The 26994-nt window shown below is 41.7% G+C and overlaps 2 protein-coding genes across 2 annotated transcripts in view; one reads left to right on the top strand and one right to left on the bottom strand.

The window, feature by feature from the left end:
* Positions 1–4501, top strand: part of CYP19A1 (cytochrome P450 family 19 subfamily A member 1) — a 39414-nt gene extending 34913 nt beyond the window's left edge. Inside the window, 3 exon segments of the mRNA XM_025919434.2 lie at positions 849–1090; positions 2289–2528; positions 2530–4501. Coding sequence (XP_025775219.2) covers positions 849–1090; positions 2289–2528; positions 2530–2547 — 500 coding nt within the window. The 3' untranslated portion in view covers positions 2548–4501.
* The window catches only part of LOC147580221 (uncharacterized), a 132895-nt gene that overhangs the window by 21813 nt on the left and 84088 nt on the right, over positions 1–26994 (bottom strand). The window lies entirely within an intron of this gene.

Genomic DNA, 26994 nt, shown 5'->3' with positions numbered 1-26994 from the left:
CAAAATTTGAGGACCTCAGAGGCCAGGCAGACAAATGTTTGAAGCAGACTGTGTAGGTCTACCTAAAACTGAAGGTAAGGGCACCTGGGTGGCTCAGTGGGTTAGGCATCCAACTCGATATCAGCTCAGGTCATGATCTCATGGTTGTGGAATGGAGCCCTGCATTGGGGCTGACAGCTCAGAGCCTCTCCTCTCTCTCTGTCCCTCCCCCAACTGTGCGCTCTGAAAATAAATAAAAATTTTAAAATACTGCAGGTATATACCCCTCTAAAGGTTTATTGGCCACTCAAGTTCAGTCTGTCATTGCCATGTGGGGATATGAGACCAGTATAACCAGGTTTCCTGATTTTTCTAGAAATCCAGGCTTTTCTATGAAATCTCCTAGGTTTTATAGTAATTGGCCTCAAATATGAATTTTTATAAAGTACTCTGTGAACCAAACATGACATATTTGGCCCAAGCCATTTTTGCTGATTTGCATTAGAATTATGGAAAGAAATGGGGCACGTGGGTGGTTCAGTCAGTTAAGCATCCAACTTCTGCTTAGGTCATGATCTCACGGTTCATGAGTTCGAGCCCCACGTTGGGCTCTGGGCTGACAGCTCGGAACCTGGAGCCCGCTTCAGATTCTGTGTCTCCCTCACTCCCTGACCTTCCCCTGCTCATGCTCTGTCTCTTTATCTCTCTCAAAAATAAATAAACATTTAAAAAATTATTTGAAAAAGAATTATGGAAAGAAATTTTTTTCAACCAGGAGCAAACTATTCTGTGGAAACTATGGGAGTTTAAATGCCCAACACATATTGAAACTATCATTAACTCCTTGTCCTGTTTATCTGCTCCCACAGGTGAAAGAGAAATAAGGATTGATGATATGCAAAAATTAAAAGTGGTGGAAAACTTTATCTATGAAAGCATGCGGTACCAGCCTGTTGTGAACTTGGTCATGCGCAAAGCCTTACAGGATGATGTCATAGATGGCTATCCGGTGAAAAAGGGGACTAACATTATCCTGAATATCGGAAGAATGCATAGACTTGAGTTTTTCCCCAAGCCCAATGAATTTACTCTTGAAAACTTTGCAAAGAATGTAAGAACTCTTCCTTAAAACTGAGTGTGCCACTCCTAAAAATGTCAATCGTTAAATCCTTTCTGGTTCTGTTTGTACCCTGTACATTTCACCCTATTTACTGTTCCCCTGTATTGCCTCACCAGAAGCACACGTTTCCCCTACCTTAGAGCATGCCTACCATATTCATCCTTAAGCCAAAGATGCTGGGTCACCAGTTCTGAGAAGTATCCACATGTAGCCACACAATGGGTCAAAACTTGAAAAATCCAGGCCCTTAATTTGGCTACAATGAAGCAAATTTTGTTTAACCCAAACAACCTTGTCCATTTCAACCTGTCCCTTTGTAATCACGTAGATTCAGCTCTCGCACTAAGCAAAGGAAAGCCACTTGTGCCTCAGTTGGAAGTTGAATGAGACTAAAAGATTTAGCTTTTGCAGTCTGCCTTTGGTTCACCAAATGGCCCCATGAACAGTAGTTCCCATTCTAAATAGAACTCAGTAATTAGAAGAGCTTCACCTTTCACTGAAGGAAACTGTAGATTCTGCTTCTATTATGTCCAGTTTTAGGCAATGATGTTTATTAATCTAAATTATCCAGATATTTCCCTCACTGCCCTCTTTTTCCATTTGCATATGATGTAGAAATGTGATCTTAATTAATCCAGTTTTCTAGGTCATTCTGTTTCTATGTGAACAACCCATGCTATGTTGACAATTGGTCAACAAAAACTCATTAAGCATATACTAAATGCCAGGTGTATGTAAGTACAGATGTGAACAAGACAGACAGATGTGATCTCCATTAATTTTTTGCATAACTAAAAATATTTAGGTGCTTGGCACTAATAGGCCAGGAGTCAACATCTTTGCACAAAAACAATCTTTGTCTTGGTGACATGCAGAAGAGTAGTAAAGCTGTGACCATCCCTCAGAGATAGTTGAGTATGCTAACACTGGCTATAATAAGATTGTGCGTAATTGCTTTACCCCAGGACATTAACATAAAGAGCAAAAGTGGGGACTGTCCAAGGCTGGGTGTATGTCACAGAGGGTGAATCACATTGGATGGAGAAAAGAGCTTACTTGAGTTACAGTCACTCAACGTTTAGACCCTGAAATAGCATTCTGACTGATTAGTGTTTTCAGGGTGAATCAAACAGAGACTGCATAACTCTAGCCTTTAATACTCTGGCTAACTGTCTGATCATTTTCATAGGTTCCTTACAGGTATTTTCAGCCATTTGGTTTTGGGCCCCGTAGCTGTGCAGGAAAGTACATCGCCATGGTGATGCTGAAAGTCATCCTGGTTACACTTCTGAGACGATTCCACGTGCAGACTTTGCAAGGAGAGTGTATTGAAAATATGCAGAAAAAACATGGCTTGTCCTTACACCCAGATGAGACTGGCAACTTGCTGGAAATGGTTTTTACCCCAAGACATTCAGAAAAGTGCCTCAAACACTAAAGAAGGTTGATCAGTACCTACTCTGGAGCATTTCTCATCAGTAGTTCACATGGAAATCGCCCGTCTTTACCAGGTAGTATCATCCTCAGAGTGGACATTTGGTGGCCTGTGCCATTTTATAGGCATACCTCATATGGGCTGTCAGCAAGCCAGGAGACATTGGTTGTCTGTTCTTGTCCAAACCATAGAACCAGACTTCCAAAGAAAATAGAGGCCAACAGTTTGAAGGGGAAATGGTCAATTCCACAAAACAGGCTTTGAAAAAGATAGGCCATGAGCAAAACTTATGTCCTCCTTCCCACAAAATCTCCACTGCCCTGCCCCAAGAACATTTTAATGTCTGGGGCGGAAGCACTCAAGTCCATTAGAAAGACCAGGCCGGTGTCTGGGTATTTAGGGCCAAACATACCTGCTAATGTGAATAAAAGTGTTTTGATTTAGTTTTTAGTGGTAGGGTCTACAACATTCATATTCTTTGGAGAAATGCTTACAAATTCAGCATTTGACTTTTCCTATGAATTATTCAATTAACTCTTGATTATCCACAGGTGACTTGTCTGTGGCAAAAGTTAAATAGGAGACTCTCCTTTCCCAGTCTCCCAGTTCATGCCTCAGCCAATTACCTCCACTACAATAGATATCAATTTGGGTGATACAAAGTAATTTAGTAATAGCCTAAGTAAAATATAATTAGGACCACCCATCTGTTATAGGGGGAAAAAATCACACAATGCATTTCAAATTCAAATAAAATTATTTTCTTCATGTTTGCATCCTTGCTTAGCTCCACTAGTGCTAACCAAGAGATACCTTTAAATAATGGCATCTATTAACTCTTATAACAGCCCCCAGTGATTTGAGGCAGGAAAAGTCCTCTATGTCTACATCTAATTCTCCAACCCAGTGGGCTCAAACCCATTCCATCCTCTTTCTCCCTCAACAGTCTCCCCTTCTCTTTCTTTCCATGATCCCAAAGTCAATAGCAACAGATCAGTGGAGAATATGGTCAGGGTAGAACCCCTGCAATCATCTTTTATCCTACCTCGGATTTAATAGTTATCTTAGAGATTTAACAGCTATTGAGTTTATTGAATCATTACACATAGCCATGGATAAAATGCACACCTTATAATTAGCTCTTTAAAGAGAATCAAGTAGATCAGTTAATTGTCCAAATACCACTTTACTTGTGTTATATAGCCAATATGATTCTATCTGCTGAATGCCATTTAAAAATTAAAAATCATTTGCAAAAATTAAGCTCATTACCATTGAGTCAACCACCATCTCCACATTTGAATATTCTCTTCATCCTCCTGTTTGGCAATAAAATAACAACTGAGTATAAAATGAGAGTGTAAACTCCTTGAGAGCAGCTCTTTTCTTTCTCTTATAATCCATCCCAATCCCCCATTCTGACTCCCCAGAAGGAAGGATAGCACTGAATAGACACTCTTGCTCATAGAACCCCTAACTGACACCGGAATCCAACTAAAGAGAAGGCAGGTATTCTAAGATTTCAAGGATAGGTAATAGTAAAGAGGAAAATATTTGAACTTGGAATTATTTGGATCCATATGGCCTCAACATACACATAAATATGCCTATGTACTTGAATATATCCACAGTTGGGTCTGGACAATCATCCAAATAGTTCAGTCCCCTGAAATAACAGCCAGGATTTTAGATTTTAATGTATCTAAGTTAATTCTCTTGATGACTGTTAACACATACTTTGCCTCTGGCTGGAGCTTCACAGTAGAGGAAAACACTTCAGATTAGTGTACTTCACCCATCCAGTTCTCTTGGAACATCTATTGTATTTTGTATGTATATATGTATCCAAGGCCTATGTTTACATGATCAAAGTCAAACGGAGGGTTTATATAGTTGTATAGCAATATTGTGGATACAAAAATATTCTGGGGAAAAACTAGGGGTGGGGGTGGGGGCAGGGGAAGAATAGGAAGAGGGCCAATGCTGGTTTGAATGATCCAAGCAAACTCTTTCAGAATCAAATTATCTGGGTAATCATTCAAATTTTCTCTCTGCTTAGCCTGTACCGACAAATCCCATATGTTTGTACAGGCTTGGCCTAAAGTATTTGGAATACCGTTGATTTTTCATTAGGCTTATCAACATATATTTGAAAATCCTGTTTTCTCTTCAGAATTTTGCCTCATTGTCCTGTACTTGTTACTCTTGAATGTGCCGTGGATTCTGTTTTTACTAGTTTTCAAAGAACTGGAGTATATAAATTGTCAGTGAAATGCATGCATTATAAGGGCTCTATTATTGTAAAATTGTGAGGACAATTGTGCCCTCCCATCCTCAGGTGTACTGGACACCCCCCTCGGCCTTTATTGACATCCCACTTTTTCCTACTCCAAGTGGAAAACAATCACATACAGAAAGCCCCACATATCAAGAAATGTCAGTCGGAAGTTGTCACTTTTATTTCTAAACATCACCTTTTTCCTGTCATGGTGCTAATATTCTAGTAAGTGTGTGGCCTTTGCCCACTAAAAAGAATACTAGCTGGAACCTCCTCAATCTCCTGTATCAGCTGGGCTTTGTGACTGAATCTCTCACCCATATTTGCAGAAGGATTTGCTAAGTTAAATTTTGTCAAAGTAATAAGTGGAATGGAATTTGTGGTACTTTCAGTTGGACTTAGCTCAAAAAAAGCAAAGTCAGGGCTGAACTCTCCAGGGCTCAACAGATAGGGCATAGCTGAGTGAACTCCCTCATTTCCTTTCTGCAGCTTTTAACAGATGTTGGCCCATGTCTGGAGAGCCAACGGCCATACCCTATTTCCATCAGGCCAATCAAACAAACAGAATGCATTTACACAAGTCAACCTGGTCAACGAGTCCAGCCCATTAGGGATACTCGGCCCCTTTCTCTTCTCCCAAGAAATTATTTTAAAGCATAAAACAAATGGGAATTATCACAAGACTATAATTATAAAAAATATTATAAGAATAACCTTGAGGGACGCCTGGGTAGCTCAGTTGGTGAAATATCCAATTATTGATTTCAGCTTAGGTCAATGATCTCCCAGTTTGTGGGATCAAGCCTCATGTTGGGCTCTGCACTGAGAGCATGGAGCCTACTTGGGATTCTCTCTCTCCCTCTCTCTGCCCTTCCCCTGCTCACACTCTCTCTCTCTCTAAAATAAAATAAAAAAAATACTTTAAAAAAAGAATAAGCTTGAATCTACTCTAATCATAACCAAAAGCAAATGTTTCACAAACTTCAGTATTTTTATTTACAGTAGCCCCCCTTTATCCATAGCTTCACTTCTGCAGTTTCAGTGACCCATGGTCAATGGCAGTCAGGAAGAAGATGATCCTCCTGACTTACTGTCAGAAAGTCAATAGTAGCCTAATACTAGGTCACAATGCCTGCGTCAATTCACCTCAATCCATCTCACCATGTAGGCATTTTATCATTTCACATCAACATAGTGCAGTTGTGAGTGCAGTACAGGGTGAGTTCAGGGTGAATGCAGTACAAGAAGATATTTTGAGGGAGGCGGGAAGAGACCACATTCACAAACCTTCTATTACAGTCTATTGTTATAATTGTTATATTTTATTATTAGCTATTGTTTTAATCTCTTACTGTGTTTAATTTTTAAATTAAACTTTATCATAGGAATGTCTGTACAGGAAGAAAACCGTATGTATAGGGTTTTGGTACAATCCATGGTTTCAGGTATCCCCTGTGGGTCTTAGAACATATTCCTCATGAAAGAGGTGGACTACTGTATTAGTAAAATATTTCCTGCAATGAAGATCTTAAGTTACAAGACATGCAAATTGAGCCTATGACCCAGGTGATTTTTCTTAGGTTCCTTTCAGCTCTGTGACTTATTTATAAGGAGTATTTACAAGGAATCTTGACTCACCCTTTTTGTCAATGTATAGTTGGAGCAAGCTGTTCAATCTCACCATACCTCAGTTTTCTCATCAATCCAATGGGGATAATAATTACTTCATAAAGTTGCCATGAGGATTACAAGGGAAGATTCATGTGAAGCTCTTGGCATAGTGTCTGGTACAGGGCAACCTCTCACTATGCATAGGCATAATAATGATGATGCTCAGTAGTTAGGCTGACTCATGACATTCTCAAACCTTTTCTCATCCAGTAGAGATGGCAGAAGATGTGCCAGATGCTTCCACATCCATTATCTCATTGTAAGCTTCATGACAACTCTCACATTATTATGATTGCCCCAGTAAGCCCCACATTGTATCCATGAAAACAGAGAGTCAGGGAGTATGGGAGACTTGCTCTCAAGTCCACCACTCCTTCCAAAGCCCCTGGCCCCTTCATCAAGCTGCTTCTTTGCAACGGGACTCATTGCTGGAAGGCTGAAGAGGCCAGTCCTGGTTTCTCAGCTCTTCCACCTTGTGATGACAGGTAAACCCCTTTCAAGACTTGTTCAATTCTTGCCTCCTTACCCACAGAATTTGAAGCAGGAAATATCTCAGCTTCTTCATCCATAAAATCGGATGATTCTGCCTTACCCACCCCCCACACAGGTATGTTTGGAGGATCTTTCTCAAAAAAGTAATGCTATAAAAATTCACTTAGTATAAGGTGCGGGATCTAACATGTGGATGCCAACATCTGCCTTAACAGAAAATTATCAGTCCCTAGACTAGTCCCTAACCACTAGGAACACTTCTAGTGTTGCACAATTTCAATTCATTTCAGATGTGGTACTATAGGAAAAAATAAGAGAGTGGAGGACAAAATAGTAACTTACTATAAATACACCATGGGCAAACCAGACCTAATGATGGCCATAAAATCACCTCTATTTTGGCCAAATTCAAAAATGCTAAGAAACTCATTATGATGAACAGCTGTTAAGCAATTTCTTCATTTGGCAAATATTCCTGATATGAATGAAATATTCAGCCACTCTCTCATTATTTCCAAGTAGCCAGGGGTTGGCATGGAGGAGACACAATCAGACACAGGGCACAGAGGCAGCCTCCTCCAGCCTCTTCCAAGCCTTAAGCTTGAATGGATAAGTAGCTGAGCACATCGCCCTTTTGCCTCCTTCCCATTCCAGTTAATTGTGAAAGTGTGTTGATTTTTCAGACCAAGAAAACAATAATGACTGCATTTACTTTCTTATTCTATTAAGCCCTTTATCATTCCACTTAATTCTCCCAACAATATTATGAGGCAGGTATTACTCCCATTTTCAGATAAATTCCCCCACCTATCCACTTATATTCCCTTGCTACCTGCTTGCCAGAATTTCTCACTCACACCCACACATACCTCAACACACATGGTCAGTGTCTTAGATTCTCTTGTCAAAACCTGTTCTCAAAAAAATTTTTTATGTCTGCTTTTATCTAATCTGCTTTTTAAAAAGATTTTATTTTTAAGTAATCACCACACCCAATGTGAGACTTGAACTCACAACCCCAAGATCAAGAGTCACATACTCTACCACCTGAGCCAACCAGGCACCCCTCTAATCTGCTTTTTAAATCTACCTAAGTTATAAATGGTAAAGCAAAGCTAAGGCTTGAAATATTATCCTCCATTCCAACATAGGTTTTTGTCCACAGGATTTCCCAAAAGAATTACAGACATCAGCAAGATGGGCTTATGGAAGGAGAGGAGGGAAAAGAAGGTAGAACCTTTGAGAACCCCTTAAAAATGACAGCACCTACTTCACCCACACATGAAGCTGGTCTCACCTAAACAGTGGTATCTAGGTTGTAAGGGGTCCTGAATCAGAATGTCTAGAGGAGCCAGGCAGGTAACATAAATCACATGATTGGGCTAGCTTTAAGTAGAGCTTGTGTAAGAAAAGGGGAATGGGTCCCCTAAAGGTATTCAAGTTCAATGTTCTTAAAACACAGTGCCAGTCAGACCAGTCATCCTTGAGCTGGATCAGGCCCATTGTTTAAGGCCTGTAACATCAATCCTTTTCACATCCATCATTTTATTAGCACTCCCTACCCACCCAGCCATCCAATGAGGAAGACAAGAAGTCTCCACTTCATTGATCAGGAAACTGAAGCACAGGGAGGTCAAGTGGCTTGTCCAATGTCACACAGTAAGGGCCACATCTAGGATCCCCGCCAGGAATCCCAGCTTCAAGTCTAGGAGCTGTTTGAAGTCACCCAGCCCAATGCCCCTTCATAGCTGGGCATCTCCTAAAGATTATCTCAGTGTCCTCTCACTGATCTGAACCTTGGTGGACCATCTGTAAACACAGATTACACCAGAGGAAGTCTATAGTCATTTCCAATGCTTTCCTTCCAAGTTGCTTGTTTGCTTCATAAACAACACCATTTCGCCTTTATGTCTAAGCTCTAATAAACTGAGCATATTGGTCACTGAAGGGATGATCTGGGCATCCACTGCACATCAACTGCAGAGTACAAGCCCCAAAACACTAATAAGTCTAAATGCTGCCCTAACTACTGCCGCCAGGCCATGGGATATTCATGGAACACATTTCACTCACAGTCACTTTATGCCCTACTGGAACTCACAGGCAAACCAATACATTTACTGAAACAAATAGTTTTTTCCTGAGTGGCCTTGGTTTCATACTCAAACTAATGGATCACTAAGATCAACAGTCCCTCCCTTCCCTCCTAAAATTAATGCTCTATCTGGCATCCCCCTACCACCCTCCCCAAAGGCAGCTTGCTGCTTTTACTGCTTGTATAGCTCTAGGAAAAAACAAAAACATGCAAGAGAAATGAACTCTCACTTTGGAAAAATCTCTGCCCGCGGTAATGCAGGAGTGCCTGACACATCTTTGTGTGTGGTCCTTCAGGCAAGTGTGAAGAGCAAAGAGATGTTATAAATCATTAAGATGCCACAACTAACAAGTGCTTCTTCCAAGTGCTGACCATGTCCAGCTTATATCATTTAAACCTCACAAACAATCATACAAGAGATTATTCCCCATTTTGCAAATGACAAAGCTGATTCTCGAAGAGTAACTTGCCCACACTCTCTTACCTAGAAATTTGAACCCTCTGACTTATCCCAAAATCTATGATTGTTTCCTGTGTGCTACATCTACTAAAAGTGGGATTTTATCCTTTGTAAAATCAAATATAGTAAGTTTTCATTGGTATAAGTATTAACATTGGGGGATGGGGTGGCAGAAAATGAGGTCTTGAGAATACTGATGAATTTTTGCCCCTATCTGATCCCTGGCCAGCCATGTTACCATGGGGATAATTCCAAAAACAACGAGGGGGGGACTTGTCCTGTCTCTCCAACCACCAGTCAATAGTGGGTCAAACCAGTTATATTAATTTGGCTCTATTAAGGAATCAAAGTAAATTGATAGATATATTTTTTTCTAGCCATCCATATTTTCTTCATCTTAGTGCCTGGCACACAGCATGAACTATGTTTTCAGATGACACACTTCCTGCTAGGCACCCTCTGCAGCCTTTATGAGCATGTTCCCTGTAAGACCACTCGGTTTAGAAGCATTTAACGAGAGCAGATCAAGAAAAAGCTCTTGGAATAACCTGCTTTTTACTCAGCTTTAGGAAGATGTACACTCAATGCTGATACCTTCCCAAAGCTCCTAGTTATTTATGACACAAACTCAGATAATTTAAAAGTGGCCATAAAGGCAATCAAAGAAGCTTCCCTCTTTTAATCATACACACACAAAAAGAAAGAAAATATGTTAATCTACCACCTCTTTCAAAAGCTCTTGCAATGATAGATTATGGAAATAAAAGTGACTTAAGTTCATTTGCATGAAACATTTGCATCTCTTCTTGTTAGGAATTAATCATATCTCAAGGTTTCAGGAGAAATTCATTATATGATTTTCACTATTTTCATAGATTTCATGGAATGTGGAGCAGACACAATCCACCACCTATAAACCTTGAAGGCTTAGAGGTTTACAAACTTTACCTAAGTAAGGCCTCACAGCTCCTAGGCAGCAAGATGAGGAAGATGCTCAGATTCCCGATTTTCAGTCCAGTGCATGCTTACTAAACTCTCGTTTTCCTTTCCAGCAGGCTCAGGGTACTCTCTGCCTAGCATGGAGGGCTGTTCATTGCCTCTGTGGTGGTACCCAAGGATGAGGTCTAAATTTCATTCAGCCTTAGAGGCCACTCCCAGTGCAGGGGACTGCCTGACCTCTGCTTCCAGCCTGGCCCCGGCCCTGCCTTCCTAATGCATAAAGCAAGACTATGCCTCAGACTAGCTGTGCACAGCAATGGCAGAAATACCTCTTTCCCCTTAATGAATGCAGCTGACTGCTTCAATGCTTTATTCCACCAAGGTCTGGATGTGGGCCAGCCTCAGTCTACTTGGCCCATATTCAAATTGCTTTTCTTTTCACCATGAATTATGGTTCTATTCATTATGGGGGAAATTGGGGAAAATGTATTGGCACATGAGGTTTTCAAGTCATCCTGCATTTCTAAGGGTCTGGCATCAAGCTTGCAGTAAAAACACAGTCATGAGATGCACAGATGGGGGAGACACGAGTTGAAAACTTTTTCTTTTCTGCTTTATAAAAAAAATTACTATCATCATAAAATACACATAACATAAAATTTACCATCTTAATCATCTTTAATTGTACAGTTCAGTAGTATTAGGTATATTCACACTGTTGTGCAACTATCACCAACATCCATCTCCAGAACTCTTTCATTTTGTAAAACTGAAACTCTATATCCACTTAATGATAACTTCCCATTCTCTCTGCCCCACAGCCCCTGACGACCATCATTCTACTTTGCATCTCTATGAATTTGACTATTCTAGGTACCTCGCATAAATAGAATCCTACAGTGTCTGTCTTTTTGTGACTGGATGCTTTCACTTAGTATAATGTCTTCAATGTTCATCCACGTTGTAGGATATGTCAGACTTTCCTTCCTTTTTAAGGCTGAATAATATTCCACTGCATGGATATATCACATTTTGTTTATCTATTCATCTATTGATGGATGTTGGTATCTAGTCTATGGAGTTCAAGTTAAACAAACACAAACATCAGCTTTTTCTTCAATAGAAAAAGGTTTACCTATCTGATTTGAACATTTACCTCAGGGCAGCAGATGTGGAATGACCATGGTGGGGAAATTAGCTCAGTGAAGCTGGAGGGCAAGGAATGAAGAACTTAGAAGGCACTCTGCATACAGGAAAGCAGATGAGAGGATGGCAGTAGGTTGTGTGATGACACAAGGAGGGATTAAAAAAAAAAAGTGCTGGCTAACACAGATTAGCCCCCTGGGACCCTCAGAAGCAGCATGTGCCTCAGATTTGACACGTGAGCTCGGACTTCTAGATGTCCAGGCTGTCTACGTGACACAGACAAGTATATGGAAGCTACACCCTCACTATAGTGCTTCCCAAGCATAAAACAGTAAAAATGACATTATTTGAAATCCCAGTTATCCTAAGAGGTCTTGGATAGATTTTGAAAAATTATATGTTTTTCCAATTATTTGTTCCACACAATTTTCCAGGGGTTCTCTTATCTATGCCTGAATTGACATAATCTGAGGGAGACCCTAAAATTATATTGTTAGTTGATGTTTCTAGAAGATTCCATTTGAATTATTTCCCTAAATTTCAAGTTATTAGACACTGTAATGAAAAAGTTTATTAATGTGTGCCAATACCAAGAGTATTGTCCTCTGAACACAATTCTAAAGAAAGCTTTCCAAAAATGTTCTGAGCAGTGACAGCATCATTAGATCATCATTAGTATGATCCCCAAGCTGAATATAGATGTTTCGGATGTCTACTGAAAAACAGTCTCATTCCTGTAAATTACATCTTCTTCAGGGGCTTAGTACTGTCTACTTTTTTTAATATTTTCAGGATATTTCCTAACAAGAGGACAGTTTTGACACCAGATGACTAGTGTGCCAATTTTTATTTTTCAACTGAGTCAAGTGTCATTAGCTTTGTAGTTGAAATCAAGATAGAAACAGATTAAATTCAGTTACTAAGATCCAAAGCTGAAAATAACCAGAAAACCAGAAAAGATAGGCCCAGAGTTGGCCAATGTCCAGTCCTGCCCTGTCCCAGGAGAGCCAGCTCCTGCTTGTTCCCATTTCTGGACATGTTTTTCTGAATACCACACGTGGATTCTGAGTTTTACACTAAGTATGGTAGAGTTTCATTAAGATGTAGTAGTGTGCTATTTTTCCTCTACTTTTTATTATCTGGTATCATAAATATGTTCCAGTTTAAAGTAGGAAAGCAATATTTCTGGTGATACTGAGGTACTCAATACCATTCCTCAACGTACATGGCCATCAGCACACACAAATGTATCTTTAATGTGACTGTGACTGTTCTTTTGGTAAATGTGGTGTTGACAAACTAAGTGCTATGAATTTTCCTTTTTGTTCCCTGTATAAACTGTCCATTTTTTAAAAAGTACTATCTCTATTGTAATTATATAGACTGATTTCATCTTCAAGGAATCCAGAAATCAGAATTTACAAACTGGCGCTCATGATGAGATAAACATGGATAGGGAGAGTCAGCATTTAAAAATTTTATAGCACCACGTTATCCAACTACAAGATCAGAGGATTCATCTCAATGAATATTGAGGAACTGGCTTAGGCATTTCTAATTTCATTTTCTAGTATTTTATCTTATCACATTTTTTTAGGTGTCAGTTCATGATGGGTTGAAAATTAAGAAAAATAATTTGCCCTTCACCACAAAAGCTCTGCTTTAGACCCTATGTGGGGCTGAATCAATGTGTATACTTTGTGTGCTCCAAAGGAAATAACAAAAATCCTTTGGAAGCTCTTATTACCCCAGACACTACCAGGGTTGAACATGAGGTCATGTTCATAGCAATATCCACATCCACTGGTTCTAACTCTCACCCCTGCCCCACAGGAACTCCAGCCCCCATATTTCTTTCAGGGCTCCTTAGGTATCCACCACTGGGCCACATCAATTTTTATGTGTGTCTCCAGATTTCCTTGACCCCAGCTTTCCCCAGAACCTCAGCCATTTGCTCAAATGGAAAGTGCCAGAAGCTTCCATCTCCTCATTTCCTGATACTGCTGGCTGTCTCAGCTTCCCCTGGATTGAGGGCTTGGTCCTAGCTCACTCCCCATCATTCCTGCCCACAGCCAGAGCCTCAGCAGCCCTGCACGCAGATGCTGGGTCATCCAACCTGACCCATGGGGCTCTGGCCCCTTTCACTGTTTCTGGATCCTTTGAAGCACTGTGCTTAGGTATGGGGGTCTGGCTTCCCCAGAAGCTGCTGGAGAAGATTAGTGACCCAACCTGGAAGTACAAGGGTAAAACAGGAGACAGAAGGGAGCTGGCAGGTAAATTCCTCTACCTCTCTCCCCAGCAAGTTCTAACGCTTTGTGGTTCTGCACATTATAAAAAGCTTTTCCCACACATCCTGCTTTTACTCTTCACTATTACCATCCCCACCTCAGTGGATTCAGGGAAGATAAGGTTCAGGGACGATAAGATTTGTCCAAATATGCCACACACATACACACAGGTACAGACCAGTTAGTGCAGAACAAGCCAGTGCCAGCTTAGACTAGGATCTGCACCAAGAGGCTTGAGTAAGGGACATGTAGCCATATGTAAGAAATCCAGTACAGAACTATTCTAGAAGGAGAAGAGATGTTTCCATCAGAAAGAAGGTGTGAGAGGGCTTGTCTTCCCTGACACTGCCTTCTTCTGGAATTAATGACCACTGTCTGAACTCTCAGGCCTTGCACATTTCTGATGGGGTAAATCCTGAGCCTGGGGTGGACCTGACTGACCCTGGGTTCCAGCCCAGCCACAGGCTGGCTAAGTGACCGTGGACCTTGTAGATCTCTGGGCTCAATTCCCTCACACGCATGTGGGTGATAGAAATGCTTTCCTCACAGAGTTGTTCTATGACTCAGAATGCTTTGCAAATTATCACATTGTGCAAAGATTGGTTATTACATCAGACGCCATCTTTAGTGCCCAAAGAAATCCCATATAAGTTGTTGGTTTCGGCTACTTCTCTCTTTCTCCATCCTGAATTTGGTCTTGCCAGTAGGAGGAAGACAAGCTGGACTGAATGCCAAGAAGTACAGCCCAGTTTACTTTCCAAACCATAAGATTCCCATTTTCAGTTAGTGTGAGCCTGGAGACCTCATACAAAGGTGCCAAGGTTTGGCTCAGGGTAGGGAAGAATGCAAGTTATCTGGCCACAGAGGGATGCAGGCCAGAGAGGGGCAATAGGGTTTGTGGAGGAAGTTTAGGGTGAGGAGGTGAGGTCCAAGGAGACCCGACTGAGGGAGATCTTCAAAGGACTTGCAGGTGGAGATCTACGACTAAAGGCCCACTAGAGCCAAGTAATACAATGCCTTGTTTTGCAAATGCGGGAACAGCCCCGGAGAGGACACCTGCCACTCTGGGTAAGTGGCCCTCCTGAGACTAGAACCCAGGTCTCCTGACTCTTGTTCCAACGCTTTCTAAAACTGACATTTACCTCCTCCATGCTGCCTCCACCCTAGATCAAGAGACAAGGTGGACTAGACTTGCCAACACAGCAACCAATTTTAAACAGCCTATCCTAAGACATTTCAGTTTGTCAGAGCACAGGTCCCAGTATGAGGTTTGGGTAACATACCCCCTCTCCCCCACACCAGCAGAAGAGTGCTCGTAGGGCCTCACTCTGATCAAAGACCTCCTATAGCCAGCTGCAGGGATTGCCCTGTTATCCTCATGTCTACCAGCAGGGGGCAGACACGGAAAAGGTTTGTCAGCTTTGGAGTTTGGCAGCTTCCCCTAGAGGGGAGGGCGGCCTCCCTTGGTTTCCAGCAGGGCCTCTCACCAAATGGGGCTCCCAGACAGGATCCAGTAGTAAAAAGGCCAGTATGATTGGTTTTACTGTCTAGTAAAATGAAAATATTCATAAATGTTCATTTGCTCTATAATTTCAGATTCCTTAGTGCCTAAGCTGGCTGGCTCCAGACAAGGCACTTGATTTTAAATCATCACCAGACCACAGAAGAGCTGTGACCTGGGGGAGTTACTCTCTACACTTGACTTCCACATTTGAAAATGAAGGGACGACAAAAAAGATTTTTAAAAATAATTTAAAAAAGAAAAATAAGGGAACCACAGTGCCCACCTTTGGAGTTGTTGATGGGCACAGATTAGAATTTACCTGCCACATAGTAAGCACTCAGGTGTATTAGCCAGCAGCTAATAGTGATGTAACTTTATCAACTTAGCCCTTAAATACTTATTAAGCACTTACTATGCATGAGGCCCTAAGCCAGGTGTTTAGGAGATAGAATAATGAATAAGACACTTCTTCAAAAATATCACAATTATTATCTCTTATCTATTTTATCTTTTTTCTATTATCTTCACAGTAACTCTATAATCTCTTTGATTTCTTTTATTATCCTTGTTGTAAGGAAGCTCAGTACCAGATCTGAAGACCAACCGGCCGTTTTGTCCCCACTGGCCATCAGATGTGCATTTTTCTTTTTGGTTGGTTCTCACATTCTATTTATATTCTTATTTTACTAAGTCACCATATAAATCTTGGACCTGGCCTGTTCCGTTTAAGGGTGTGGGCTTGCTGCTTTGCTGACAGGAAGCCCTGGTCAGAGAATGGAGCACTCTGGGGAAAGGAGGGTGCCAGCCTGGAAAAAAAAAAATCCTTATTTACAGGTAAGGAAGTGGCTAATGAGGCCTGAGAGAAAGGGGGATGGAGCAGAAACAGCAACAGTTAAAACACCTCTGAGAAAGACAGGGTCTGGTCTCCTCATAGGAGGGGAAAAAAGTGGGTAACAATACAAAATGCACACCACCCAGGGCCACCTCCTAGTGTGGCAGAGAACAGGGGGAAGGGAAGGCCACCCGAAGTGCACACTAACAAGCACAAGTTTGGGGAAAAGTTCCTTTGTATGCATTTCAGCGGGGAGGCGAAAGGGGTAGACAAGAAGCAATAAGTTTCTCATCAAGAGATAAAGAAGAGTGGGGAGCAGAACTCACTGTCCCTGCAGAACAAAGACCTGAAGGGCTCAGCTCCTCCCACAGCTGAGTCTCCAGACTCCCCAGTGATTGCGAGATGGCCTCAGATCACTGATCCTCCAGGCTCTCCCACCCTCCCCTCCTTCCATGAACCAGGATGCACAGAAGGAGCTAGTTATCACATATGTTAGAAATACAGCAGGGCTGCCATTGGCCTTGCTCAGTACGTGTTGAACAGGCCCGCAGATGGGCCGGCACACTTGACCTGAAGGAAGAAAAGGAACAAAAGCCAAATTGCTGATTGTGGCAAAGAAGAAGCAGACTGACCCATCTGTTAAGAAAATGTCAGGACCATCCAACTCACAACGTTACTTTTATAAACTAAGCACAGCCCACAAAAAACATGTGTCTCCGTGGGCCAAAAGGTATGGGCTGAAACCATAAATCAGAAACTATCAAAATGCCTATCAAGTATAGAATGGAGAAATGAACTGCATTTTCATACAGCAACAAGAATGAATAAACTTACAAGTACTTACAACAAAATGGGTGAACCTCATAAGCAAAATGTTGAATGGAAGAAGCCAGACACAAAAGAATGCAGACTTTGTGGCTGACTTTGTGGCTGCCTTCACATAAAGAACAAAGACAGGCAAAATTGTGGTGACAGAAGTCAGGGCAGTAGCTGTCCTTGAGGGCACTGACTGGAAAGGGGCACAAGTTGGTTTCTGGGGTGCTGGCCATGTTCTTACATGTTTATATGCATATGTGTTCACTCTGAAAATTCATTGAGCTGTGCATTTTTCTATATTAGATTTCAATGAAATATCAGAACAAACAACCACACAAGCAGAACCTGGGGTCATGAGCACAGCAGGTCCCAAGGAGAGCAGTGGACCCTATGGCACCCCACCATGGTGCCAAACAGGAGTACAAGGTGAAGAGGCAGTGAGGAGTGACCACCAACCCAGTAGCTGGCTTCTTAGGGTAGTCAGCCAACTCAAGCAGACATCACAACTTGGTCACACTAGAGAGGCTAAGAAGCACCTGGCACCTGCCATTTCATGAGTGCTTGAGTGTGGCAGCAGAGCCAAACTGCCCAGGTTTGAATTCCAGCTCCACCATATGACCCAGTAGTATGACCTTAGGTCAGTGCCTTAAAAACCCAGCGTCTCAGTTTCCATATCTATAAAACAGAGGGGATGATAGGATGAATACATTAAATTTGCAAAAGTGCCAAGCACTTTAATCCTCACACCTGCCATATGAAGTAGACTCGAGGATTAAGTGATTTCAGTGGAGCTCCACGCCTAGTAAATGCAAATGGAGATCTGAACCCAAGGTCTGCCTGGTTCCAAAGCCCACAGTGTAAGGCTTCCCAAGAAAAAGAGGGACAGCTCTCACCCAGAAACCACAAATAGGGAAGATGGCCCAAGGAAAATCATTCAAATGCAAGGAAAAATGTAAGACTTTGGAATAAGCAAAGGAGATTACTGGAAAACCTTCCAATGGGATGTTGGAGCCTTTGCATATCTGATTCTATGGGAGTTCTGTGCCTTTCGTTACTCTCAAGTTACTTTACAACTCTGAAAATTGCATACAAGGGATAGCAATGCAAAGAATTCTTGTCTGAAGACATGGAAATAAACTCTGTCACTTCCCCACAAAACATAATAAATCAAGTTTCAAGTTCATATATAAAGTTACTTCAACATTCCTTTATCCCTTGCAAATCTGTGGTTCTTTTGACTTCGCCTTTGAACCAGTTACATCTAACCAATTCCCGCCATTAGTGACTTAAATAAAATGTTTGACATGTGTTCACTTTATGTTTGCATGAGAATCATGACTTTCCTTTTTTTTTTTTTTTTTTTAATTCTCTAACACATGGAAAACAGGTTCAGATTTGTGGCCCCAGGATTTCCTGAGGAAGATCCACTCTTTGCTCTACTGAAATCTGCCAGCAGGAGACTAGATTACCCTCAGGGGGTAGGTTTGAAGCCAGGGCCCCAGGTTTGGCCCTGTGCTCTGCTCCCTGGCCAAGGTTGGCAAGGAGAATGGAAGCCTCGCTGTACCTTGGAATAAACTCTGGCAATGAAGGCTGAGAGGGGATGGATTCTGGCAAAGCCAGGGCACCCTCCCAAGCTGCCTAGTAGCTCAGGGGCCTGCAAAAAAGAAACAAATGGGTCTGACTGGGAGGCAAAACCACTGAATTCTGAACCCTTAGGGGTTTAAGTCTTTCTCTGCCCATTTCCTAGATCTGTAACCTTGACAAATTATTTAAATTCCCCAAGTTTCATTTCTTCCTACTTAAAATGTGGATAATACCACAGTATCTGCCTCACATTCTGTCTGGATGTTGGTTGAGACCTCAGCTAGCTGTTGGCTAGAACATCTCCACATGGCCTCTCCCTGCAGTATACCTGTGTGGCATGGTTTAGGCTTCCACATCATGGTGGTGGGTTACAGTGGTGTGTGTATACATGCATGAGACCTAGACCTGCAGCAGCCACTTTGTAAGGAAGGGAGATACCCCAAAACAAGTTCTGCACACTGAAGATGGCAAAACAGAGCTGGAAAGAACCTGAACCACTGAATGGATCTAGAGCACTCTACCTCAAACATCCCATTCAGCGAAATAAAATGGATTTTCCATATTGCTTAAACCAGTTTGAACTGAGATTTTCTGCTGTTGCTGCTAAAGGCAGCATCATTGAATCAGGTCTCCATATCTGCCACTCCTCTGGTGGGCTGCATACTCCCGGAAAGACAGCGGGAGCTGGAGTCACCACCAAGGACAACCAAAGTTCTGCTTCCAGCAAATAGCTGCTGCCTTCCGGCCCAGCTGGAGCCTGGGGCCCTGTGTCCATTTATGCCATGAGTCTCTGAGCCATGTTCAGGTGCTTGGCACTTTCATCCGTAAAGGCAAGGAATCAATTCTTGCAATTATCAAGAACTTACACTCAGGGGCGGGTGGGGGAAAGCAGGATAGTTCTGATGTGGGTAACTTTATGGGGTCAAACAAAAAACACCCTAAAAACCCTTCAGATGTGGCTCTGCCACTGACTCCAAGGGACTTGCTTGTCTTAAGCTGTATGTGTGATGACAAGAGATGCTACAAGTGCCCGAGACACATCCCTTTGCACCGTCCAGTGCACTCCAGCCAACTTCAAACTGCCAGTCTATACACCTGTGCCTGGAGCTCTTTTTCAGAACTGTGGAAAGCCCTTCAGCTCACATGCAAGCAAGTTTCATTAGTGCCCAGAATTAACACCCCAAGGAGCAGCCCTCAGCATATGGTCTGGAAGTTTATGTACAAAAGCCCTGGCTCTCTTGCCCTGGGCACAAGCATTCTGAGGTGCGTGTTTGACACTGTTTTTCACAGGACTGAGCTCTGTGATGGCTAGTGTGGCAACACAACCTTTGTTGACTGCCTTCCTTCCCTGAATCACTTTCCTACCGGAGTTCTTAGTCCTTCCCAATTACCTGTGCCCAAATCTTTGTCTCAGCATCTGTTCTGGGGGAGCCCAAACTAAGGCAATGATTACAGGGGAGTGGTCAGGGAATGTGGGGAAGGAAGTGGAGGGGAAGTCCCTGAGGGATGAAGTAGCAACCTAACCACAGTCTCCTCTCTATTGGGAAGCACTGGAGGCATAAAACCAAGGCTTTTGAGAATTGCCAACTGGGAGATGAGCCTCCTAAGTTTTCAAGGCCCACTGGCTGATTATGAGTGCTCAGTTGGTAAGGCTCTATCTCTATCTCTATCTCTATCTCTATATCTCTCTCTGTCTATCCGTGTGTGTGTGTCATGACACTGTTAATGTGGTTCTGATTAGATTCTAATCCTGGCAGCACCCTTGGGTAGCATTTTACACTGACAATCCACTCATCCATTTGGCCCTCATCTCCCTGCAGCTGAGGGAACCTCTCAGCAGTGAGCAGCATCGAGAATGGATCCTCTTTTGTTCTTATCCATTCAATGTGTTTATTTTCAAGATTGCGTTTGTGGAAAGCATTTAAACAGCACCATTTAGAAGAAAACAAAAGTCACCAGATGGAAAAATAGAATAAAAAACATGCACATACAAAAAATCCCCCAAGCAATATAGGCAGGGCAGTGGGAGTTATTGTGCTGCTGTTGTGGATAATGCAGCTGTGTTGGAAAAGCTATCTGTCTTTGACAGCATAGAATTTTCAAGAGAGAATGGGACACAGGTCAATAGATTTCCATGCTGCAGTTCACTTCTTGAGAAAGTTTAACAAACCTTCCTTCTTCCTCCCTCTAGTAAAGACAGAAGAACAGTTACTAGGATTACCATATATATTGAACTATAAAGTATAGGCAATTCTTTCTTGAAATATGTCTTCCAGCCAGCCCATATCTTATTTGGACAAGCCTTATTTTCAAGAGCCTGAGCAACACCTTTAGCCACAGGCTGGCTGCAAAGCCAGGCTGATAGGAAAGCAAGAGATGGTGGCTGCTTCTGAAGATAAGGCTCACATTACTTTCTGCCTCTTTGAGAAATCCCCCTCACACCCCACTGCCAAACACAACACAATTTTGCCTATACTAGGGGTTGAAAACCTGTACCAATATGCCAAGGGTTGCAGAAAGGCCAACTTGTATTCACAAGTAGACCCTGGCCATTGCTTCTTCCTTGCATTTCGTTGTCCCAATGGCCAACACAGGGAGAGGAAAGATGGCGGTGTGAACAGGTCCACCAGTCAGGCCTGGTGTTCTAGATCCTGTGAGGATTCTTAACATTAATTTTCCCTGGACTGATCCTAACTGGGCTCTCATCCTCCTGTGCATAGCCATGCTGAATCCCATGTGTCGGGGGCATCCCTCCATCTGCCCAGAAGAGGAATCCAATCACAGATAGCAGCAGTGGGACATTATATAGCATGGTGGCTCTGGCAGTGGGAGGGAAATATATTGGCTTTGTAGTTAGACGGTCCTGCCCCACCATTTATCAACTGTGTGACACTCAGTAAATTTAACCACTCTGACCTTCGATTTCTCTAGCTGTAAATAGTGGGTCCTATCTGATAGTTAACTTGAAGATTAAAATAATATAAAACACTGATGCCTAACGCATCATGAGCTCTCTATAAATGGCAGCTCCTACTACTGCTGTGGGAATCTGGCTGTGGTTTCTAACACTGTGAGCAAGTATGGGCTAATAAGAGCTGTTTCCACAATTGTCATTTTTAGGGGCAGTTAATGTGATTGCAACTGTGGGTCTTCAAGCAGAAGCAGTGATGCTTACTGGAGAACCCAACTGGGATTTCACATTAAGAAAGCAATCCCATTATGTAAAGAATGGCATGGTGGGCTCTGGGTGGATGGTTAGAACAGCTGGGGAGTGTGTGGAAAGCTACCAGAAGGTCCAGCTGCCATCAAGAGGGCCTCCGAGGGGTAGAGCTCATTCGGCCTGACAAGGACAGAGGAGCCAGAGGAAAAGGCAGTCTTGGACAGATAGAACTCTGTGAGCCCTGGAGCAGAACCAGCACATGCAGGTTTCATTAACCACAGAGTCACGAGACAGAGATTTTATAGAGGCCCAGGCAATCTGAGGAGAAAAGAAGTTGAAGACCACAGGCAAAGTCATCTGTTTCTCATATTTGTGCCCTGCCAGGCCAGGTCTCCCTGAGCTCAGCCATGTAGCGTACCCCCTGAAGACTGGTCAGCCCTCCTCCATCACAGCTCTTGTTTCTAAAGCATGAATCTGAAATCTTACTCAGGAATACCAAGCACTTTCCTTTCCATCCTTTCCAGACATATAGATTGGCCATGCATGGCTTGGAAATACCAACAGTGCCTTAGTAAGAAAATTCTAGAAATGGGATGGATAGACTGTAAAATAGAGATTTTGGTGGGACTATACGTGATGTGTGAAGAGATGAATAGCAGAATACCCTGGTATGATATTGTGATTTATAGTGAGACACATATTTTAATTATCCCATTTCTGGCACAGAGCTCTTAAAACCCTTGGAATTTCCTAAGTGGTAAGAGAGATAAAAGTGTCTTGATATTTATAACAAACCCCTTTCAACCACACCTGAATTTATGTTAATGAGCTGACTTTTGGAAAGCATTTAGTTTGGGACTGGTTGTCAGGAAAACCAACCACAGGGATAGTAGATTGGAGCTTTCAGTACCCCCAACCCCGACCTCAGGGGAGGGGCAAAGGGCTGGAGATTGAGTGCCGATGGCCAATGATTTAGTCAGTCGTGCCTATGTAATGAAGCCTCTATAAAAACCAAAAGGGCAAGGTTCAGAGAGCTGCTTGCTTGGTGAACACATGGAAATTTAGGGGAAATGGCACTCTTGAAGAGGGTGTGGAAGCTCCATGCCTTTTTCCTATACCATACCCTATGCGTGTCTTTCATCTGGCTGTCCCTGAATTATATCCCTTTATAGAAAACCAGTAATCCAGCAACTATAGTGTTTCTTGATAGCCAGGTGGTCAGAAGCACAGGTGACAATCTGGCCTTGCTGGGGCCGGGAGCATCCTTGTAGGAATGAGCCCTTAACCTGTGGAATCTGATTTATCTCCAGGTGGACAGTGTCAGAATTGAATTAAATTGTAGGACACCCAGCTGGTGTCAGAGAATTGCCAGGTGTCAGAATTTTACTTAGGTAACTTTTCATAACACAATGAATGGCGGTGACCTCCAAAGAGTATCAGACTGGGAAACAAATTTTTTTTTCATTTAGAAGTATGTTTTATTCTGATCCAATAGAAAGATGAGATATATAAAATACTCTGAAACATCCAACATTTTTTTAAACATCCACATTTGCCCCAACAAATAGCATCAATCATTTCCATGTAAATAAGACCATGGTATCAAGACCAAAAGATGTATGATTTGAGAATAAAACAAATACTAAAATCAAAAGTAGAAAATTTTAACTTATTTTTATAAAATAGGATTATCAAAAAAACCTACAGCTAATGAAACACTTTCATCAGTGATGCTAAAAACTAGAGTAAACAACATGGAATTTATTTTTTGAACATGAATTTCTCCACATATACTTTGAACTTGGGTTTTACTTTCTAAGGAAAATATTGTCTATTCTTTGTGAGGAAAACTCTGTTTGTTACATTTAATACATAAGTTAAATTATTCCTGTAATATGTAACATATACAAGAGCTATCTTTTAGCTAAGTTGCTCATTTTTTTTAACATATGAAATTTATTGTCAAATTGGTTTCCATACAACACCCAGTGCTCATCCCAAAAGATGCCCTCTTCAATGCCCATCACCTACCCTCCCCTCCCTCCCACCCCCCATCAGCCCTCAGTTTGTTCTCAGTTTTTAAGACTCTCTTATGCTTTGGCTCTCTGCCACTCTATCCTCTTTTTTTTTCCTTCCCCTCCCCCATGGGTTTCTGTTAATAGGATCCACATAAGAGTGAAAACATATGGTATCTTTCCTTCTCTGTATGGCTTATTTCACTTAGCATCACACTCTCCAGTTCCATCCACGTTGCTACAAAGGGCCATATTTCATTCTTTCTCATTGCCACATAGTACTCCATTGTGTATATAAACCACAATTTCTTTGTCCATTCATCAGTTGATGGACATTTAGGCTTTTTCCACAATTTGGCTATTGTTGAGAGTGCTGCTGTAAACATTGGGGAACAAGTGCCCCTATGCATTAGTACTCCTGTATCCCTTGGGTAAATTCCTAGCGGTGCTACTGCTGGGTCATAGGGTAGGTCTATTTTTAATTTTTTTGAGGAATCTCCACACTGTTTTCCAGAGTGGCTGTACCAGTTTGCATTCCCACCAACAGTGCAAGAGGGTTTCCGTTTTTCCACATCCTCTCCAGCATCTATAGTCTCCTGATTTGTTCATTTTGGCCACTCTGACTGGTGGGAGGTGATACCTGAGTGTGGTTTTGATTTGTATTTCCCTGATGAGGAGGGATGTTGAGCATCTTTTCATGTGCCTGTTGGCCTTCTGGATGTCTTCTTTAGAGAAGTGTCTATTCAGGTTTTCTGCCCATTTATTCACTGGATTATTTGTTTTTCGGGTGTGGAGTTTGGTGAGCTCTGTACAGATTTTTATCTTCATGAGGTCCCAATAGTTCATTTTTGCTTTTAATTCCCTTGCCTTTGGGGATGTGTCAAGTAAGAAATTGCTGCAGCTGAGGTCAGAGAGGTCTTTTCCTGCTTTCTCCTCTAGGGTTTTGATGGTTTCCTGTCTCACATTCAGGTCCTTTATCCATTTTGAGTTTATTTTTGTGAATGGTGTAAGAAAGTGGTCTAGTTTCATTCTTCTGCATGTTGCTGTCCAGTTCTCCCAGCACCATTTGTTAAAGAGACGATCTTTTTTCCATTGGATATTCTTTCCTGCTTTGTCAAAGATGAGTTGGCCATCCTTTTGTGGGTCCAATTCTGGAGTCTCTATTCTATTCTATTGGTCTATGTGTCTGTTTTTGTGCCAATACCATGCTGTCTTGATGATTACAGCTTTGTAGTAGAGGTTAACGTCTGGGATTGTGATGCCTCCTGCTTTGGCCTACTTCTTCAAAATTACTTTGGCTATTCGGGGCCTTTTGTGGTTCCATATGAATTTTAGGATTGCTTGTTCTAGCTTTGAGAAGAATGCTGGTGCGATTTTGATTGGGATTGCATTGAATGTGTAGATAGCTTTGGGTAGTATTGACATTTTGACAATATTTATTCTTCCAACCCATGAGCATGGAATGTTTTTCCATTTCTTTATATCTTCTTCAATTTCCTTCATAAACTTTCTATAGTTTTCAGCATACAGATCTTGTACATCTTTGGTTAGATTTATTCCTAGGTATTTTATGCTTCTTGGTGCAATTGTGAATGGGATCAATTTCTTTATTTGTCTTTCTGTTGCTTCATTATTAGTGTATAAGAATGCAACTGATTTCTGTACATTGATTTTGTATCCTGCGACTTTGCTGAATTCATGGATCAGTTCTAGCAGACTTTTGGTGGAGTCTCTCGGGTTTTCCATGCAGAATATCATGTCATCTGCAAAAAGTGAAAGCTTGACTTCATCTTTGCCAATTTTGATGCCTTTGATTTCCTTTTGTTGTCTGATTGCTGATGCTAGCACTCCCAACACTATGTTAAACAACAGCGGTGAGAGTGGGCATCCCTGTCGTGTTCCTGATCTCAGGGGGAAAGCTCTCAATTTTTCCCCGTTGAGGATGATGTTAGCTGTGGGCTTTTCATAAATGGCTTTTATGATGTTTAAGTATGTTCCTTCTATCCCAACTTTCTCGAGGGTTTTTATTAAGAAAAGATGCTGAAATTTGTCAAATGCTTTTTCTGCATCGATTGACAGGATCATATCGTTCTTATCTTTTCTTTTATTAATGTAATGTATCATGTTGATTGATTTGCAAATGTTGAACCAGCCCTGCAGCCCAGGAATGAATCCCACTTGATCATGGTGAATAATTCTTTTTATATACTGTTGAATTCGATTTGCTAGTATCTTATTGAGAATTTTTGCATCCATATTCATCAGGGATATTGGCCTGTAGTTCTCTGTTTTTACTGGGTCTCTGTCTGGTTTAGGAATCAAAGTAATACTGGCTTCATAGAATGAGTCTGGAAGTTTTCCTTCCCTTTCTATTTTTTGGAATAGCTTGAGAAGGATTGGTATTATCTCTGCTTTAAATGTCTGGTAGAATTCCCCAGGGAAGCCATCTGGTCCTGGACTCTTATTTGTTGGGAGATTTTTGATGACTGATTCAATTCTTCACTGGTTATGGGTCTGTTCAAGCTTTCTATGTCCTCCTGCTTGAGTTTTGGAAGAGTGTGGGTGTTTAGGAATTTGTCCATTTCTTCCAGGTTGTCCAGTTTGTTGCCATATAATTTTTCATAGTATTCCCTGATAATTGCTTGTATTTCTGAGGGATTGGTTGTAATAATTCCATTTTCATTCATGATTTTATCCATTTAGGTCATCTCCCTTTTCTTTTTGAGAATCCTGGCTAGAGGTTTATCAATTTTGTTTACTTTTTCAAAAAACCAACTCTTGGTTTCATTGATCTGCTTTACAGTTTTTTTAGATTCTATATTGTTTATTTCTGCTCTGATCTTTATTATTTCTCTTCTTCTGCTGGGTTTGGGGTGTCTTTACTGCTCAGCTTCTATTTCCTTTAGGTGTGCTGTTAGATTTTGTATTTGGGATTTTTCTTGTTTCTTGAGATAGGCCTGGATTGCAATGTATTTTCCTCTCAGGACTGCCTTCTCTGCATCCCAAAGCATTTGGATTGTTGTATTTTCATTTTCATTTGTTTCCATATATTTTTTAATCTCTTCTCTAATTGCCTGGTTGACCCATTCATTCTTTAGTAGGGTGTTCTTTAACCTCCATGCTTTTGGAGGTTTCCAGACTTTTTCCTGTGGTTGATTTCAAGCTTCACGGCATTGTGGT

The sequence above is a fragment of the Puma concolor genome, chromosome B3 (assembly GCF_028749965.1).
Source record: "Puma concolor isolate L17-30 chromosome B3, mPumCon1.1.hap2, whole genome shotgun sequence".
Taxonomy (NCBI): domain Eukaryota; kingdom Metazoa; phylum Chordata; class Mammalia; order Carnivora; family Felidae; genus Puma; species Puma concolor.
The sequence above is the reverse complement of the archived record's forward strand: the minus strand, read 5'-3'. Positions and strand labels throughout refer to the sequence as shown.